The sequence below is a fragment of the Lucilia sericata genome, unplaced genomic scaffold (assembly GCF_015586225.1).
Source record: "Lucilia sericata isolate MDLA Ls3-8-SP2 unplaced genomic scaffold, ASM1558622v1 Contig000128F_arrow, whole genome shotgun sequence".
In the NCBI taxonomy this organism is placed as follows: Eukaryota; Metazoa; Arthropoda; class Insecta; order Diptera; family Calliphoridae; genus Lucilia; species Lucilia sericata.
The window spans coordinates 454410-473080 of NW_023994160.1; the positions used below are offsets into that span (position 1 = coordinate 454410).

The window sequence follows — 18671 nt, forward strand, 5'->3', positions numbered from 1 at the left end:
AATATGCCGCTCACAGGGCCAGAAGGCAATTAGGGCGATATCAGGTGATAGAATTACATCTAAGACCGAAAGCTTTGACTGAATATTTCACCCGAGGTAAGGTTTACTTTATATGAGTACCAGGCTACTTGGGAGTAGTTGCCAACGAAAAGTCGAATGTAATAGCTTTAAACGGAAGGGAGCTCGACGAACGCAAAAGCTGAATTAAAAATATGGGTGAGAGAATCCCATAAGGTCGCTTGGAATAATGAAACGATGGGTAGAACTTCAAAGATCCTATGGGGTGACCCTGAGGAATCTTCTCAAAATGAGCAAGCCTGAAGTTAGTATGATGGTACGTATTCTGAGTGGGCACACAGGATTACGAGCACATCAATACAAAATTGGACGTACGGATTCAGACGAATGTTGAGCATATGGAAAGGACAGTGAAACTTTGGAGCACTTTCTTTGCCACTGTCAGACATTGGTCAAAGTATCTAGGAAGTGATGATATTCCGGAAATTACATTCCCGACTTAGGAATTTCGTCCAGGAAACTGAGTTTCTGAACATTAAAATATAATACATTCAGTGAAACATTATTTTTTCATGAAAAAGGAGCGCACAACAGGCCCGAAAGTGGCCTAACCGAAAAAGACCGTGATGGTTGGTTTTAATTTGCCTTTCGTCACGGATGTACTCTTTGTAAACGAGGGTGAAGATAATCGTCACTTTAGTGTCCCCTAAAATAGCTAGTCACCTGGACAGTTGGTGGTTAGGTGTAACCCTATGTGGTAGGTTAAATAGGGAGTTCGGGACTGTCCGACCGAACTGCTGGGACCATTTAGAAATGGACTAGGAACAGATATATGAAAGTGTATTGATTTTATCATTCTGTTTGAAAAACATCGATATGCTATGGTTCCATATTGGATTTTAAATCGATTTAACATGGCTAGATCGTCTAATGTTGATAAGGTCTAAACGAGAAGATTTATAGGTCTGAAATTTTCCCCAATATTCCTTATTTATTCAGCATTTGGTATCAAATGCTAAAAATGACATTAACGTTTATAACGATCTTAAAAATACAAGTAGTGTAAATCTCCTTGTGAAATCTAATTCTTGTTCCACTATGTTGAAAGAAATATGTGTTTTACTTTTCCTGCTTTCTGTAGAGTGTATAATAGTTGTTAAATACGAGTAAAATGTTATTGAAAAGTAAAATTTTAATTTGAATTTATCACAAAAATAAAATAGTTTGTTTCTTTAATTCAAACTGACTTTAGTCACATTTCATATTACTACTTTAGTCATAAGAAATTAATGGTTAAAACAAATATTTTGAAATTTAAAAAAACAACTTATTTCTAAATATTTAATTTTCTAAAATTAAAAAGAAATTTCATATCATTATAATAAAACGTCATATAATTTACGACAACATTTTTAACTAAAAATCAACCACAATTGAAGCACCGCTATATTTTGTAATGCAAACAAAAAAAAAAACTAACAAATTATTTAAATAAATATTTTGCTAAATATTTTATTAAACAAAAAAATCTACAATAAATCTGTGTTAACTTTATTAAGGCAACAAGAAGAAGAAGATAAAAACACCCACGTTTTTTTTTTATAATAATAGTTAATGGATTAATATGTTTCATTTTCATGCTTTCAAATTATCATTAATCATTTAAAATTTGTTGATACCTTTAGTTTATTTTTGTTTAAATTTTATAGGTTCCTTAAAAACTCTTTCAAGTTCATTTCCGCTAGTGCTAAGCTATAAATAATAAAATTTAAATTGCTATAAAATTATTAACGGTCCCAGAGCTTTTATTTTTTCTTTTGTTGTCTTTGCAATTGTCAACTAAACCATTTACAAAAGCCTCATTATCTAGATTTAAACTAATTTTGTTAATAATTTTCAAGGTTGTTTTTTTTATATTTTGGCAAAAATTAGCTAAAATATGGTTAAATTGGTTATTGACTTAAAAAGTATATAATTATAAACAGCACAATAAAGTTGAAATTTTAATTCATTAAAAAAGATATTAATAAATTTTTTTTATTTAAAGTTTTGTGTTTATTCTCCCAAGATGGTGTGCTCACAGTCAAGGTAATTGAAATTAATCGATACAGATGTTAAAATAATTTATTTATTTTATTTTTTTATCTTTTCTTTATTTAATTTTATTGTGTTCGTTTGCTTATTATATTTTTTTTTTTGTTTTTTTTTTTCTTGCCATTTTGGGTAAATTGTTCAATGAAAGTTAACAACTTTTTTATAGTTTAATATTTTTTGTTTCTTTTTGTGTGATTTATAAAATGTAGCACGTGTTATTAAATTATTGATAAGATTTTTTGTTTGCTTTTTTTAGTTTTTATGCTTATTTTTATAATTTATCTTTGTTAAAAATCAAAAGATATATTGAGTATTAAGGAATGAATAAAACTTTTGCTCGATTTGTTTAAACTTCAAACAAAAGACTTAAGACACAAGCATGATTTTGTTAATTAAAATAAATAAACAAAAACAAGTGAGACTATTGTTTTTTTTTTAATAAAAAACACTTAAATTAAGAACTTTGATCTCTTTGGTCAATTTGAAATCAATACTTTTATTTTAAGTATTCCAAATGAGTTTACTACAGAGTCCGAACGAGAAGAGCTAAAGGGCTGATATTTTCCACAAATATTTGTTATGGATGCAGCTTGTTTGGTATTGACAAAGGGAAGTATCGGAGATCAAGAACATATGGACAAGCTAAGATTTTAAGCCTATTACCTGGAATGTTGAACCAACCATCCGACTATATTACACCACACACGGACTTTGATGAAGTTTTCAAAGTCAGAATTCCTTCCAGGAGTGAGTGGTGTAGGGGTAACCTACCGAGCGAATATACCACTAAAATCTTTATAGATGATTCTAAAATGAACTGCGGTGTTGGCTCTGGTGTCTTCTGTGAAGAAGCTTTTGTTAGTATATCTCAGCGTCTTCCCAACAACTGTAGTGTCTTTCAGGCTGAAATATTTGCTGTAATGTCAGCGTACTACATGTCCTCAATAGTCAAGCGGCACTTCTCTCAATAAATTATTTTTACTACCACTTCCCTATTAGTCAGACAATGCAAGAAGGATCTATCAAGGCTGAGTCGCCTGTCTGACATTACCCTTGTTTGGGTCCCTGCTCATATGGACTATTATGGAAATAAACATAATATCTCCAACTCCGTTAGGTTTTATCAAGAGCAGTTTCCTCAGAAAGGCTGAAATGGAATAACCTAACCACATGTAAAGGGTCTAAGTTATTGTGGCCCACCTTTAATGAGAAACGCACAAGACACCTTATAAACTGAAGTAGAGGGGATATAACGAGATTGATAGCAGTAATAGCAGGACACTGGGTGCAAGGCTGACATGCAAGTCTTCTTGGCCTCACCTTCAATAAACACTGTCACAGTTGCAAAGACAGGGAAAAGGAAGAAACGGTCTTCCATCTTCTCTGCAAATGATCTACTCAAGCTGTTAAGAGAAAACACTTTCTTGGCAGTTACTTCATATCTAACCTTGGTGAGATATCTGGGATCAAGCTTAATGAAATCCTGAGATTTATCACGGCTACAGGCTGGGTCTAATACTAAACAATAGTACATCTGACGAGTGGAGTGGTCCGTTCAAAACGGAGTTTATTCGACTCTACTTGACTGTATGCGCACAGTGAACTACCACGTTAACCAACCATCCCCATATAAACCTTTCTACAGTTTATTATCAATAAATACAGAAATGAAATAAATTAATTCTTATTATCGAATATTTCTCAAGCATTTCATAAAGATATCTAACATTTCAAACTAAATTTTATTGTTTTTTTCCTTAAACATAAAATAACACCCCACTTTAAGCACTCTTTTCTAGATTACGCAGTTTGTTTTATCAATAACTAATAAAAAAGGCACGCGTTTAGTGTTCTTAAAATAACTGCATGTTTTCAGAATATTAAAACAAAACTGATTACGTAGGTACCAAAAATCCATATATTAAAATAATTTTAACAACATACACTATACACTGAACAGGTATAACGAAATATTTACCAAAAATTGTGGGAATGCGAAATTGCGTTAATTCATGAACGGATCTTAAGGTTTATCACTTTATTATGGCCAACAATAACCTAGTAAATTCAAGTTTAAACAAATAATGGCAAAAATGACAAATTGTTGAGTGGAATACTTAAGTGCTAATGGTGTCTCTTTAATGTGAATTCCAAAAATTTATTTAAAAAACCACAAAATTTCTATTTTTAGTAGATTTAACATTTTTATGTTATGATATGATTGTTAAAGAGATAATAAATTTTTTTTTTGAAAAAAAAAAAAAAAAAAAAAAAAAAAACATAAAAAATTTCTCATGATTTTGATTTTGAGGGGAAATTATATACTTGTAAATATTTTTAATTGGTTTTTAATAAAATTTGACATACTTAGATTATAAAACAGCGATAAGTGCACAAGGAGGGCGATATTGTAAGTTAAATACACAAATTAAATTTCAATTAAATAGAATAATTGTTTACAATTGGTTGGCTAGATTTTTTTCAGAAAACCAGCAGGTTTTGGGGTAGGGGAAATGATTACATATTCAATTACGATTGAAGTAATGGTAATTTACGTTTTACTACTTTGAATTACTTGTAATTGAATTGCCAATTAAAATTATTTGTAATTGAGCAGTAACCAATTACTTATAATTGTAATTGAAAAATTTACAATTACTTGTAATTGCGATTTTTCTCTAATAATTACATGTAATAGTAATTGTAAATTACAATTACAAGTAATTGTAATTTGTTATTGCTTAACTACACATTACAAGTAATTGGAAAAATTTTTACTTACTCAACAACTTAGGGTTAGCTTAGGTTAGGTTGATTGGAGGATATATATTACAACAATTCCGAAGAAATACACCTAGGCCGCTATCGGCCTAGATGTTAACTCAATGTATTATCTTTCATTGTATTAACTGAATGTCTTATCTTTCAATGTTTAGAAACTCAGTTTCCTGGACGTAATTCCTAATAATTTTCCAATTAGTGTTCGTGAGGAACGTTATATCCGAAATAGTATCATTCCCAAGATATTAGGATCTAACTTCGACGAATGCCTGACAGTAGCAAAGAAAATGCTCCAGAGTTTCATTCTGAATACGTATCATCATACTGATCTCAGACTTGCTCATTTTAAGGAGATTTCTACTCTTGCTCTCATTAGGGTCACCCCATCTTTGTGGTTATACTCACCGTTTCATTATTCTAAGAGGCCTTATGGGATTCTCTCACCCAACCATTGTTGCGTCGAATGGTTTTGCCTGACGAACGTTAGCTCCCTTCCCTTTAATGCTAATACATTCGCTCTTTCGTTGCCGACTACTCCCGAGTGGCCTGAATCCCATATGATGTAAACCTGGGAGAGTATTCAGTTAATGCTTTCTTACAATCCAATACGGTCTTAGATTTAACTTTATCACCTAATATTGCCCTAATTGCTTTCTGGTTGTCGGTAAATATGTTAAGCCCTGTGTGCGTCGTATTTATTCGAAACCAATTTACGCATTCCGTTATTGCTCGTACTTCTGCCTGGAAGCTTGTGTTGTGATTAGGTAAACGGTGGTATATTTCTGCTTCTGGATCTTCAATATAGAACCCCAGGCCCACTTTTTCCCCCAATTAAGAGCGATCCATGTAGCAGTGGATTCCTATAGGAATTTGCTCTTATAATCCGCTTGACCAAGATCAGTGTTTCAAAGTTTCCGACATATCTTGTGTCGGGTATGCGATCGGATACGTCCGATGATTGTGTATAGACTTCCAATATGTCCAGTATACATTGATGACGTATCCTAGAACCGTTATTGGGCAGTTCGCCTAATGTTATGAGCCGTTCGGCTGTAAGTGCCGCTGTAAGTGTTTCTATGGGTGGAGTATCTAACAACGTTTCCACAATATTAGTCTAATTACACTAATATTGGTCTAATTGCACTTTTATAAAGCTAATGCTTCATAGTAGGTCTTAGGCTGATGTCAGAGTGGGCGCTACAAGCGATGCGAAGCTTAGCGCTACAAACTTTTGCTTGTGTTTTCTCGCATCAAGCTTCGCTTTCACTCTAACATGCCACATAGGAAAACACAAGGAAAGGTTTGTAGCGCAAAGCTTCGCATTGCTTATAGCAGGCACTCTGACATCAGCCTAAGACCCCATTAATGTGCCTTGTCTCCATTTTAATTTCCGGTCATCCGGTCGATTACATCTTAGTACTTAACTTTCTGTCACAGGTATCTTCTTGCCCAAGAAACATGGTTCAGTATATTTAGAAAATTTTGTCGGGTTAACATTGAGACTCTCGGTTGATCCCAGCTCAAGACCGTATTCAGAGCCTCCTCAGCTCTTCTAATCCCTTACTTTTCAATGTAAGTTTTTGCTGGGTATCTTTAAGTTTGTGTTTCTTTGTTTACTATTAGAGAAGATTCAATAATAATGCACCTTCAGTGCATATCATATTTTATTCAACTAATATCATGCGCCTTTTCAATCTATAGAAAAATTAAAAATATATAAAATATACAAAAGTATTAACTTGCATAAAATTAAGTTATTCTGGCAAAAAATTCCAAAAATATTAATTAGTCTTTGGTAAATCCCAAAAGAATTTCGAAAGGCTTGAACTTTAATGAACTTATATAATAATACTTTCTATATAAGCTGTTTCTTTTTTAATAAAAATAAGAAATTTATATCTTAAACATTATTAAATTTAATAAACACCTCCAAAGAATTCCATAAAAATTCATTAAGAATCCATTAATTTGTTTGACTTGCTCTTAGAAACAAAGCATGAACATGAACATTAATATTTATAGTGCAACATTTGAATGCACAAACAGTTTTATAGCCAGCAAAGAATGCTAACAGTATTAAACAAATAAAAAAATCTAAAAATAGAAATTAACTATATTATTTTCCCTGTTTTGTTTTTTCAACCAATTTGTCAATAATATTAATAAAAACAAAAGATTTAAGACACAAACTTCTTAAATTAAATATTAACAAATGGTCGGTGGTCTCTTATTAATTTCCAAGTTTATGCTATTAAATTTCAGATATTGACCATAAATTTTCTTTATATGTCAGTTAAAACAAAAGACTTAAGACAAAAAAACTTTAGTTTTTAAACCTGTACTACAGCCTTAAATAAAAGACTAAAGACAAAAACTTTTTTTCAATTAACATCAAAAAAAAAACAAATAAACTTTCGAAATTAAAAAACAACAATAATAGACATATAAAAACAGTCTTTTAAATTATGTTAATGGTTAATATAAAAATAAATAAATAATTTTTTATTTTGTTAAAGAAGAATCAATAAAATACTACACACTCCTGTGGTTAATGAAGCAACATTAAATGAAAAGAAATGAATACAAAGGAAACTAGAAAAAGACACTAACTGACAAAACCTGTCACCTGAACAAATCAGCAAATCCTAAAAAAAAATACAAACGTTAAAACTACACAAAAAGTAAAGACACAATTAAACGTTTTAATAGACAAATACTGTCAGAAATGAAAAAGAAGAATCAAAAGAACTATACAATGCAGAAGTAGAAGTTAAAAAGCAGAAAACGAAGTATTAGAAATTAACATATTTGACAATGATAACAATATGAGGACAACAATAGAATTTAAAATTAATTTTTCGGGAGAGTATTCAGTTAATGCTTTCTTACAATCCAATACGGTCTTAGATTTAACTTTATCACCTAATATTGCCCTAATTGCTTTCTGGTTGTCGGTAAATATGTTAAGCCCTGTGTGCGTCGTATTTATTCGAAACCAATTTACGCATTCCGTTATTGCTCGTACTTCTGCCTGGAAGCTTGTGTTGTGATTAGGTAAACGGTGGTATATTTCTGCTTCTGGATCTTCAATATAGAACCCCAGGCCCACTTTTTCCCCCAATTAAGAGCGATCCATGTAGCAGTGGATTCCTATAGGAATTTGCTCTTATAATCCGCTTGACCAAGATCAGTGTTTCAAAGTTTCCGACATATCTTGTGTCGGGTATGCGATCGGATACGTCCGATGATTGTGTATAGACTTCCAATATGTCCAGTATACATTGATGACGTATCCTAGAACCGTTATTGGGCAGTTCGCCTAATGTTATGAGCCGTTCGGCTGTAAGTGCCGCTGTAAGTGTTTCTATGGGTGGAGTATCTAACAACGTTTCCACAATATTAGTCTAATTACACTAATATTGGTCTAATTGCACTTTTATAAAGCTAATGCTTCATAGTAGGTCTTAGGCTGATGTCAGAGTGGGCGCTACAAGCGATGCGAAGCTTAGCGCTACAAACTTTTGCTTGTGTTTTCTCGCATCAAGCTTCGCTTTCACTCTAACATGCCACATAGGAAAACACAAGGAAAGGTTTGTAGCGCAAAGCTTCGCATTGCTTATAGCAGGCACTCTGACATCAGCCTAAGACCCCATTAATGTGCCTTGTCTCCATTTTAATTTCCGGTCATCCGGTCGATTACATCTTAGTACTTAACTTTCTGTCACAGGTATCTTCTTGCCCAAGAAACATGGTTCAGTATATTTAGAAAATTTTGTCGGGTTAACATTGAGACTCTCGGTTGATCCCAGCTCAAGACCGTATTCAGAGCCTCCTCAGCTCTTCTAATCCCTTACTTTTCAATGTAAGTTTTTGCTGGGTATCTTTAAGTTTGTGTTTCTTTGTTTACTATTAGAGAAGATTCAATAATAATGCACCTTCAGTGCATATCATATTTTATTCAACTAATATCATGCGCCTTTTCAATCTATAGAAAAATTAAAAATATATAAAATATACAAAAGTATTAACTTGCATAAAATTAAGTTATTCTGGCAAAAAATTCCAAAAATATTAATTAGTCTTTGGTAAATCCCAAAAGAATTTCGAAAGGCTTGAACTTTAATGAACTTATATAATAATACTTTCTATATAAGCTGTTTCTTTTTTAATAAAAATAAGAAATTTATATCTTAAACATTATTAAATTTAATAAACACCTCCAAAGAATTCCATAAAAATTCATTAAGAATCCATTAATTTGTTTGACTTGCTCTTAGAAACAAAGCATGAACATGAACATTAATATTTATAGTGCAACATTTGAATGCACAAACAGTTTTATAGCCAGCAAAGAATGCTAACAGTATTAAACAAATAAAAAAATCTAAAAATAGAAATTAACTATATTATTTTCCCTGTTTTGTTTTTTCAACCAATTTGTCAATAATATTAATAAAAACAAAAGATTTAAGACACAAACTTCTTAAATTAAATATTAACAAATGGTCGGTGGTCTCTTATTAATTTCCAAGTTTATGCTATTAAATTTCAGATATTGACCATAAATTTTCTTTATATGTCAGTTAAAACAAAAGACTTAAGACAAAAAAACTTTAGTTTTTAAACCTGTACTACAGCCTTAAATAAAAGACTAAAGACAAAAACTTTTTTTCAATTAACATCAAAAAAAAAACAAATAAACTTTCGAAATTAAAAAACAACAATAATAGACATATAAAAACAGTCTTTTAAATTATGTTAATGGTTAATATAAAAATAAATAAATAATTTTTTATTTTGTTAAAGAAGAATCAATAAAATACTACACACTCCTGTGGTTAATGAAGCAACATTAAATGAAAAGAAATGAATACAAAGGAAACTAGAAAAAGACACTAACTGACAAAACCTGTCACCTGAACAAATCAGCAAATCCTAAAAAAAAATACAAACGTTAAAACTACACAAAAAGTAAAGACACAATTAAACGTTTTAATAGACAAATACTGTCAGAAATGAAAAAGAAGAATCAAAAGAACTATACAATGCAGAAGTAGAAGTTAAAAAGCAGAAAACGAAGTATTAGAAATTAACATATTTGACAATGATAACAATATGAGGACAACAATAGAATTTAAAATTAATTTTTCGTTTTTTTTTTCTTCATGCTAATTTTCGTTTTTATTTTGCCAAATTGCAAATTAAATAAAACTTGTTTTAAAAATCAATTCAGGGGATTTTGTTCACTAAACAACACCTTACTGTGAGGAGGATATTAAGAATAGTTGTCTTTTAGACCCACCACCTTCAAGTATATCGTTTATCTAAGTCGACATTTTTTTCGAAATAACTTGGAACTTTCCACTACTGAAACTATGAATCTTATTATATTTCGATGTAGGGTATTATCTGGACATATATACCCAACTTTTATTTTTTACTGGTTTCTTTTATATATATATATATATATATATATATATATATATATATATATATTTTTCTTTAATATCAACAAGTCCCGTGCAAAACAGAAATAATAATAATAATGACAGTTAACATAAACTTTTGTTTAATGGTTATTTAAATAAAATATAAAACATTTAAATTTATTTTTCGAATTGTTGATTAATAAACCAGCTTGAAAGTGATACAACAGAACGCTAACATAATTTACATAAAGTCTGGAAACTTTTGTTAAATGACTGGTGACTTCTTCTATTTCTTCTTCTACTAATTTCAAAATCACTAAATAATAAAAATAATAAAAAAAAACGACAACTCATATAAAAGATAATTTATGACATTTGGTGACTTGTTGTCTATGATTTCACCAAAATAACAACAGAATAGAAAACATATCAACAAGAATCTATGATTCTGGTTTTAGTACAATTACGCTTTAAACTTTTTTTGTCATAGAGGGGCTTCCATTAAATAAACTTTAAAAAATTAAAAATCATTAACAATTTAAATCAAGCTGATAATCATCAACTTTTTTATTTTGCTTGTGAGTTTTTATACCCTTCACCACTATAGGGGATACGTTTGTGCCGATGTTTGTAATACCCAAAAATATTGACAACAAGTCACCATCCTTAAATTATACCAATCAGAATCACTTTCTGTCCGTCCGTTTGTATGTCTGTTCGTCTGTCCTTCTGTGTCTCCATGTAAACTCTGTGCGCACGCTACAGGTCACGATTTTCAATTTAATTTAATGCATTTTGGCACATACTCTTCTTTTGACCCAAGGACAAAGTGGTTAAAATCGCTCCATTACTTCGATTTAGCCATGTCGATTGTCAGACTGTTTGTCTGTCTGTCTGTGTGTCCATGTAAACCTTGTGCGCACCCTACAGGTCACTTCTGAGTCGTTTTAGCTATGTCTGTCTGTCCGTTCGTTTGTCTGTCTATTCGTCTGTCCTTCTGTGCCTCCATGTAAACCTTGTGCGTACGCTACAGGTCTCGATTTTCAAGATATTTTAATGAATTTTGACACATACTCTTCTTTAAACCCAAGGACGAAGTGATTAAAATCGATCCATTACTTCGCATAGCCAACAACCGCACCCCCGAATATGGCTTCAAAGCTGATCACTCTCGTATCACTCCAACATGACTTGATGGTCAAAATTCACTAATAAACACTAATATCACGATGATATTCTGCATAAATAACTTTAATGTAGACGTAAATCCCTCTACCAACCTTTATAAGGATAGCCCCATATTAACCCCCAGCCCCCATATAACCCCTCTTTTGGAAAATCCTTTTTTTTGTATATATTTCTGAATTATGTTAAAAATAAAATTAAATGCTTTATTATTACGAAAAAACTAATCAATATTTGTAATATAATCACTGTTGTAGGATATCATATGGTCGGCCATGACCGACAATAAGTTCTTACTTGTGTTTTTTTTTTTTTGGGTCATTGAACAATTTACACAGATATATGAACATTTTAAACAAATCATTTTTAGAACATTATTTACTAAAGGATTTTGTGTTGACATCCACTTATTTCTTAAATAAATTCATTATGACAGTCACAGTAGCAAGTTGAAGGTCAATATCCAATGGATTTGTTACAGATCTAATAATTTAAAATTTTAATTTATTAAGACGGGTTCCGTAATCTGAAAACAAAACGTTTCAATGTTAATTAAACGCTTGTAAATAAAAGATTTTGCTGCTAATTATGTATTAAATTAATAAGAATTATGATTATTGATTTTGTAAGGCAAGAAAAAAAATACTAATTAAAACAAATAAATATTTATTTAACAACAATTTATTTCAGCAGCCAGGGCTGGTGTATTCATATTGACAAAGAATTATTTTCCCTGATAATGTACATTAACATTAAGCTTCACTTTAATATGTATTGAAATGAATTTAATTTGTAACTGCTTGTCATCCTAATTACATAGAAGTAGTTTAATAACGCCTTATTAATAATGTGTTATATAAATATGTGCTTTGTTTTTCATTAGTCATAGAATCTGTATAGGTTTTATCATGCAATTTACTTTCACTAATTTTTCCAATTACATTGTAAACGATTGTGGTAAGTACTTAGGATAATGGCTAAAAATACTTAAAATAAAAGTTTTTGCTGCGTACACAAGAGCTATTTTGAAAAAAAAAAATAAATAAATAAATCAGTATGCTCTCAACAAAACCAAGTTTGTGTCTTAAGTCTTTCGTTTTAATGAAAGCTATTGGCAAATTTCTAGATGAACAAAAATCATAAAAATAAAAAATTCCTATTTTTAGAACATTTATTGATATTTTTAGTTGGAACATAAAAAAATATATCTTCAAATGTTGCGCTATAAATATTAATGTTCATGTTTTATCTTTAAGAGCAAGATAAATAAATTAATGGATTTTTAATAAATTTTAAATGATTTTTTTTTTTTTTTAATCATTATTAATGTTGTGATTTAAGTGTCTTTTATACAATATAAATATCAACTCAATCCTTATTTCGAAAGTTATTTCTTTATTTTTACTTGTTAGAAGACCCCAATTCTAATTTTGAGTTACAGTGGGTCCAAGTTTGACATTTTTACAAATCCACTATGTAACTTATTAACTATTGTTTATTCATTTATTCAATCATTCTAAAAATATTTAAACAAAAATAGAGCTTTTGGTCGTTTAGTGCGTTACGAGTGGGATACATATCAAAACAATTTTAGACACATTTTTAGCAGTTGCCCTATTTTGTATATTTTTCCTATTTGCGTGTAAGTCATTCTAAAACCTGAAAAAATGACAAATATACTGAGAAACTAGAAAAATAACCTTTCCGATGGTATGTAACATGCCAAATTAAAATCTCATACCGTCGCTATTGTAATACTCCCTTTATGTAAACCTCAAGAACAAAATCAACTTTTTCATGTGATTTATCAGAGAACTATAAAATGTACTTATGCACAGTGGAACAAAATTTGACGTATGAGTATTTCAGTAAAAAATTTTAGAATAGAGTTGACTGGTTTTCAGAACCTGCGGAATCGTCGTCATTTTCTTTTTCTTCCTTGGGCGGAACCTCCAGCTTAGCACCAGAGGCGGCAGCACGTTTGGCATTGCTTCGACAAATGTGGAGGTAGATGCTATCGAAACAGTAGTATAATTTCTGACGTCCCTTATTGGGGCGGAGACCTTCACCACCATGGGTAGGTAAATTTCCGCAGGGTCATGTGGTTCAGCTGGGATGGTGGCAATGGAACTCAGTGTACGAGGTATCTCGACTACCGGTACGATGTCCAACCTTGCACATGGCCACACTTCCCCACGGGACTCAATAGCTAACTTGTGGAGAAGCGCAGAGCGCATTTGAGCAAGCTAGGAGTTTTATATGACCCTGGAATCAGCCAGCATCATCATTCTAGGGGCGGGTCCCGGATTCTCCCATAGGATCTTCCAGTATATGCAAATAATCTTGTGACCGATAGTCCCCCACTTTTCATTGGAGATGGCTCCGTCACAGATGCTGAGTCACTAATAGCCCTTATCAGCGGGTTTCTAGCTACCTCACTAAAAGGCCTATTAATGACAATGGTTTGCGCCATTAAGCCTATAGGTAGAACTGCCTTTAATGACAGGACTATACAAAATTTACCAAACATATTAGTGATGTGAAGAGAGGACGAATGTAGAAGTGCTTTACGTGAACACCTGCCATGTTGGTCTATTTCATGGTGGTTTTTTTCATCCACTGGGTGAGCTAAAATATAACAACTCACCACCGCCTATTGTGTTTCTTACACGTCGGTCGTAATTTAAGTATATGAATGCCGGTCCATTATACGCGCACTTTGCTGTAATACTCAAACTATCTAATCTCTTGCCATAGTAGCCACGTTGGGGAAGGACAGGTGTCATAACCAAGCTCAATCTAACCTCGACAAAGGAAAAGGCAATCACTGGTTTGAGTCAATATAAGGGGCATACCCAACATCAGGTGAAAACACCCCATTGATGTTATGTCATCTGTCCACAGACTCTGTTCTGTACACAGACCTTTGTCATTTGAATAGAAAATTAGTCAACGCATTATATATAGGTTTATATCAGCCCTTAAACCAACAATCTCTTCCCGCGATTTTGGGTTTAAACCACAGCCATTACGTAGATCCCGAAGGAACCTCAACCAAGTGACCACCAGGACAAGTCCTGTGGGCAACTGACCACCTGTAGTACCAGATTATGTGCTTCTCTGGTTAGACCCCATGTCAAAGAGAAGAAGAGAGGACAGCAAAACTTCAGAACACTTTCTTTATCATTATCAGACTTTCGTCGAATTTATATCCAAATGAGAATGTCTCTTAGGGACGCTGATTGGAAAATTCTATAGAAACTAAGTTTCTCTTTATCTCACATTTTGTTGAAATGAGTCAAAAGTGAAGCTTAATTATACCCTACACCACTTTAGTGGGGAGGGTCGGCCTCGCCCGACTATAATTTCTTACTTGTTGAATTTTAGAATTAAGATTTATATTTGTTTGGTACCTGTTAAAACATATACATAAAATTTTTCATTAGTATATTCAAACATCTAAGTTATCCACTGAGCTGTCAAAGTCAAATAATGTATATTTTTATTCAAATCAAGCACAAAATTCAAGAAAATTTAAAAAAATGCCAAAAACTTTAGATTTAGATTCCCGTGTTAATCAGATTTTTCCATCAATATTTACCAAGGATCGTGCAACAGGCCCGATAGCGACTTAAATATGTATATTTCTTCGCATCTGATGTTTTATACATCCTCCTTTCAACCCAACTTTATTTTTCTAAAAATTTTGAAAAATCTACTTACCATCCTTTAAAGTGATTAATAAAAGATAAACAAATTTTAATTTAAATTAATTTTTTTAAATTTTTTTTTTTTAAATAGTGAGCTTTAATCATATTCATAGCCATTTTTTCTTAAGTAAGTGAGACAATATAAGTACATATGAGATTTTTTGTTTAATAGATTTAATTTAATTAGATTATATTTTAATAATTATATCACATTAATTAACAACAGTTTAATTTTTTCAATAACAATTTTTGTATAAATATATTTAACACATACAATAAACATTTATTCAAAAATATTTAACTAAACTTCAGTTAACAATTTAATTTTAAATTTGTCTACTTCAAACAATTTAACTACAAATTTTGGAAGCTGTTAATGTTTATTTAATAAAATGAGACTATTATCATTATTCGAATCTACTAACCATTATTTCTTTTGCTATATTTATTATTACAAATTAACAAAGATAAATATAAATTTACTTGTGTTAATATTTATTTTGATTAAGACTCTATTTACACATCACTTGTATTTTGTCATCATTCTCGATATTATCACTTAACATCACCATTATATCGTATCATTGTCAACTTTATCATCAGTTCATTTGCAATCTTTTTATGTCCAATGTCAGTATTAATAAAGACAAAAAGATTGTACCTATTTAACATTTTACAAAATTATCCTACCAGTTCATTTTTTTCCAATATCATTATAAAAACAAATAAACAAACAGGAAAGAATTTATAATCGGGCATGGCCGACCATATGATATCCTACATCAGTGATTATGTTACAATTTTTGATTATTTTTTTAATAATGAGGTATTTAATTTAATTATTACTTTAATTCAGAAAAAGACATTTCCTAAAAGGTGGGTAATATGGTAGAAGTATAACATCAGTTATTTATGCAGAATATCATGGTGTTATTAGTGTTTATAAGTGAATTTTGACCATCAAGTCATTTTCTGAAGGGGAATTTTTATGGGAGATAGGGTCAAATGAGGCCCGATTATAACGAAAATCAGCAGTCTCATTAAGACTTATATAAAACTAAGTTTTGTCGATTTTTGAAGTGATACAAGAACATTTAACATATTTATGAGCTCAAAAGCCCTATTCGGGGGGTACGGTTGTATGGGAGCTATACGAAATAATGGTCCGATTTTAACCATTTTTAATAGGGTTCGTTCTTAGGTCAAAAGAAGAGTATGTGCCAAATTTCATAAAATTATCTTGATCCTGTATCTTGCGACCTGTAGAGTGCGCACAGGGTTTACATGGACACACAGACGGACGGACAGACAGACAGACAGACAGACAGACGGACATAGCTAAATCGACTCAGAGAGTAATTCTGAGCCGATTGCTATAATTTAAAGTGGATGTCGGACCAATATTTTTAGGTATTACAAACATCAGCATAAACGCATAATATCCTCCACACTATAGTGGTGTAGGGTATATATATAGATTTTATACATAGTATGTAGTTATTTTTACTTATATTCAGGTGTAGATATGTTAACGAACATACGAAAATATGTATATAGTCAACGACAAACTTAAAAATATTGATTAATCCCTCGTAATGAGTTGTGCTTATACAACCACTTACTTTTCAGTGACTTCTACATACCATCTTCATGACTTTTAAGTTATCTTATAATGATTTACACATAATAAGATAAGTAGGTACTTGATTTTGAGTTTTGCAGTTTACAATTTATACGATCGCTCGCTGGCAACTGTTTTTCTACACGCACTGAAGGAAAATAGTTTTTGTCGTTGACTGTATATTATCTAAATTTTACAATACAAATAAAAAGTATAGTTCTCTTAATTTCAAAACTATTTAAATAATGAATAACATAAAACAATAACTTTAAAAGTATTTGGTAATATGTAACTTCCACTAAATCTTTGTTTTAAACACGCGTTGCTGTAATTACATCAAATATTTGAAATCTCTTAAAGTATCTTAGTAATAAAGACATTAAACAATCAGTCAGTTTATATAGACATGTGTGTATTCTACATAAATTTCAGACAGTAAATACAAAACAATAATCCTTACTTTACTTTCATATGATAAATGATGGTCCTTTATTTTAACAATACACAATCCTACAGTTTTATTTGTTCCTTGTTTGTTTTCATAACTTATAAAAAAATATATATATTTAATTTGCTTGCAATTCAATTTGCATATCGTACTAGTATTATTTTATACAATCTCCCCTTTCAGTAATACTTTTTAGTCGTATTGAATAAATAGAATTGAAATACGCGCTTGGAGGAACACGAATACATTAATACATACATATAAATATATACATATGAAGATTTATTTACATTTTGTCTCAATTACCTGTCATCATGCAATATTATTTCTCTTTTAATAATTTAACAATTCTTGTTTTTTTTAGCCAATTTATCCATAAGTTACCATAGGCATTTCAATTCCATTCCTTTCATTTGTGTTTTCTTTCTGTTAGTTTTAGTAAAGCTATGTAATTTTTTTTAAAAGTACAACTTTTTTTGTGTGCAGAACATACAGTTATGGTATTTATAGTTTATTTTTTAATAATATTTATTAATTGAAAGTTTATCTTTTAAATGTTAAAGGTACTTTAAGTTTTTAGAAGCAGGTATACTTTGTTTATCTGTTGTTAACTTCTTTTTTAGTTTTTATAAGGAAAAGTGCGTTTATTATGTAGTTTATGATTGCTATACTGCAGTTTAACCACTTGTTAACCAGGTTTTAAGATGAATAAAAAGATATTCGCCTACTTCGGAAAGGTTAGTCAGGAAAGCTGAAAAAGGAAAAAAATACGATGAAAATATAAGAGACTCTTTCATATAATAAAAACAAGTATTCTAATGGCACATATTTGACTATATGACACCCTACACCAGTGATTTTGTTAAAAATGTTGATTATTTTTTTAATAATAAAGTATTTCATTTCATTTTTACCTTAATTCAAAAATATTTTAGCAATTTGTAGACAAAAAAAAAGAGATTTTCTAAATGAGGGGTTATATGGAGGCAGGGGGCTAATATGGTCCTATCTTTATAAATTTTGGTAGAGGGATTTACGTCTACATTAATTATTTATGCAGAATATCATCGTGATTCTAGTGTTTATAAGTGAATTTTGACCATCATGTCATTTGCTGAAGGGGACTTTGTATGGGGGGTAGTGTCAAATGAGGTCCGATCATCAGGAGTATCATTAAGACTTATATAAAACTAAGTTTTGCCGATTTTTGAATTGATACAAAAACATTTAACATATTATGAGCTCAAAAGACCTATTCGGGGGGTACGGTTGTATGGCGGCTATACGAAATAATGGACCGATTTTAGCCATTTTCAATAGGCTTCGTTTTTAGGTCATAAGAAGAGTATGTGTCAAATTGCATCAAATTATCTTGATGAAAGTTT

The 18671-nt window shown here is 30.9% G+C and overlaps 1 protein-coding gene and 1 long non-coding RNA gene across 2 annotated transcripts in view; one reads left to right on the plus strand and one right to left on the minus strand.

Annotated features, from left to right (window-relative positions):
* The window catches only part of LOC119600926, a 169702-nt gene that overhangs the window by 73148 nt on the left and 77883 nt on the right, over positions 1–18671 (plus strand). The gene's annotated exons all lie outside the window — the stretch shown is intronic.
* Positions 16481–18671, minus strand: part of LOC119600923 (acetylcholinesterase) — a 163306-nt gene continuing 161115 nt past the window's right edge. The window contains exon 10 of the mRNA XM_037951512.1: positions 16481–18037. Within this exon, the coding sequence (XP_037807440.1) occupies positions 17964–18037 (74 nt within the window). The 3' untranslated portion in view covers positions 16481–17963. The remainder of the gene's footprint in view (positions 18038–18671) is intronic.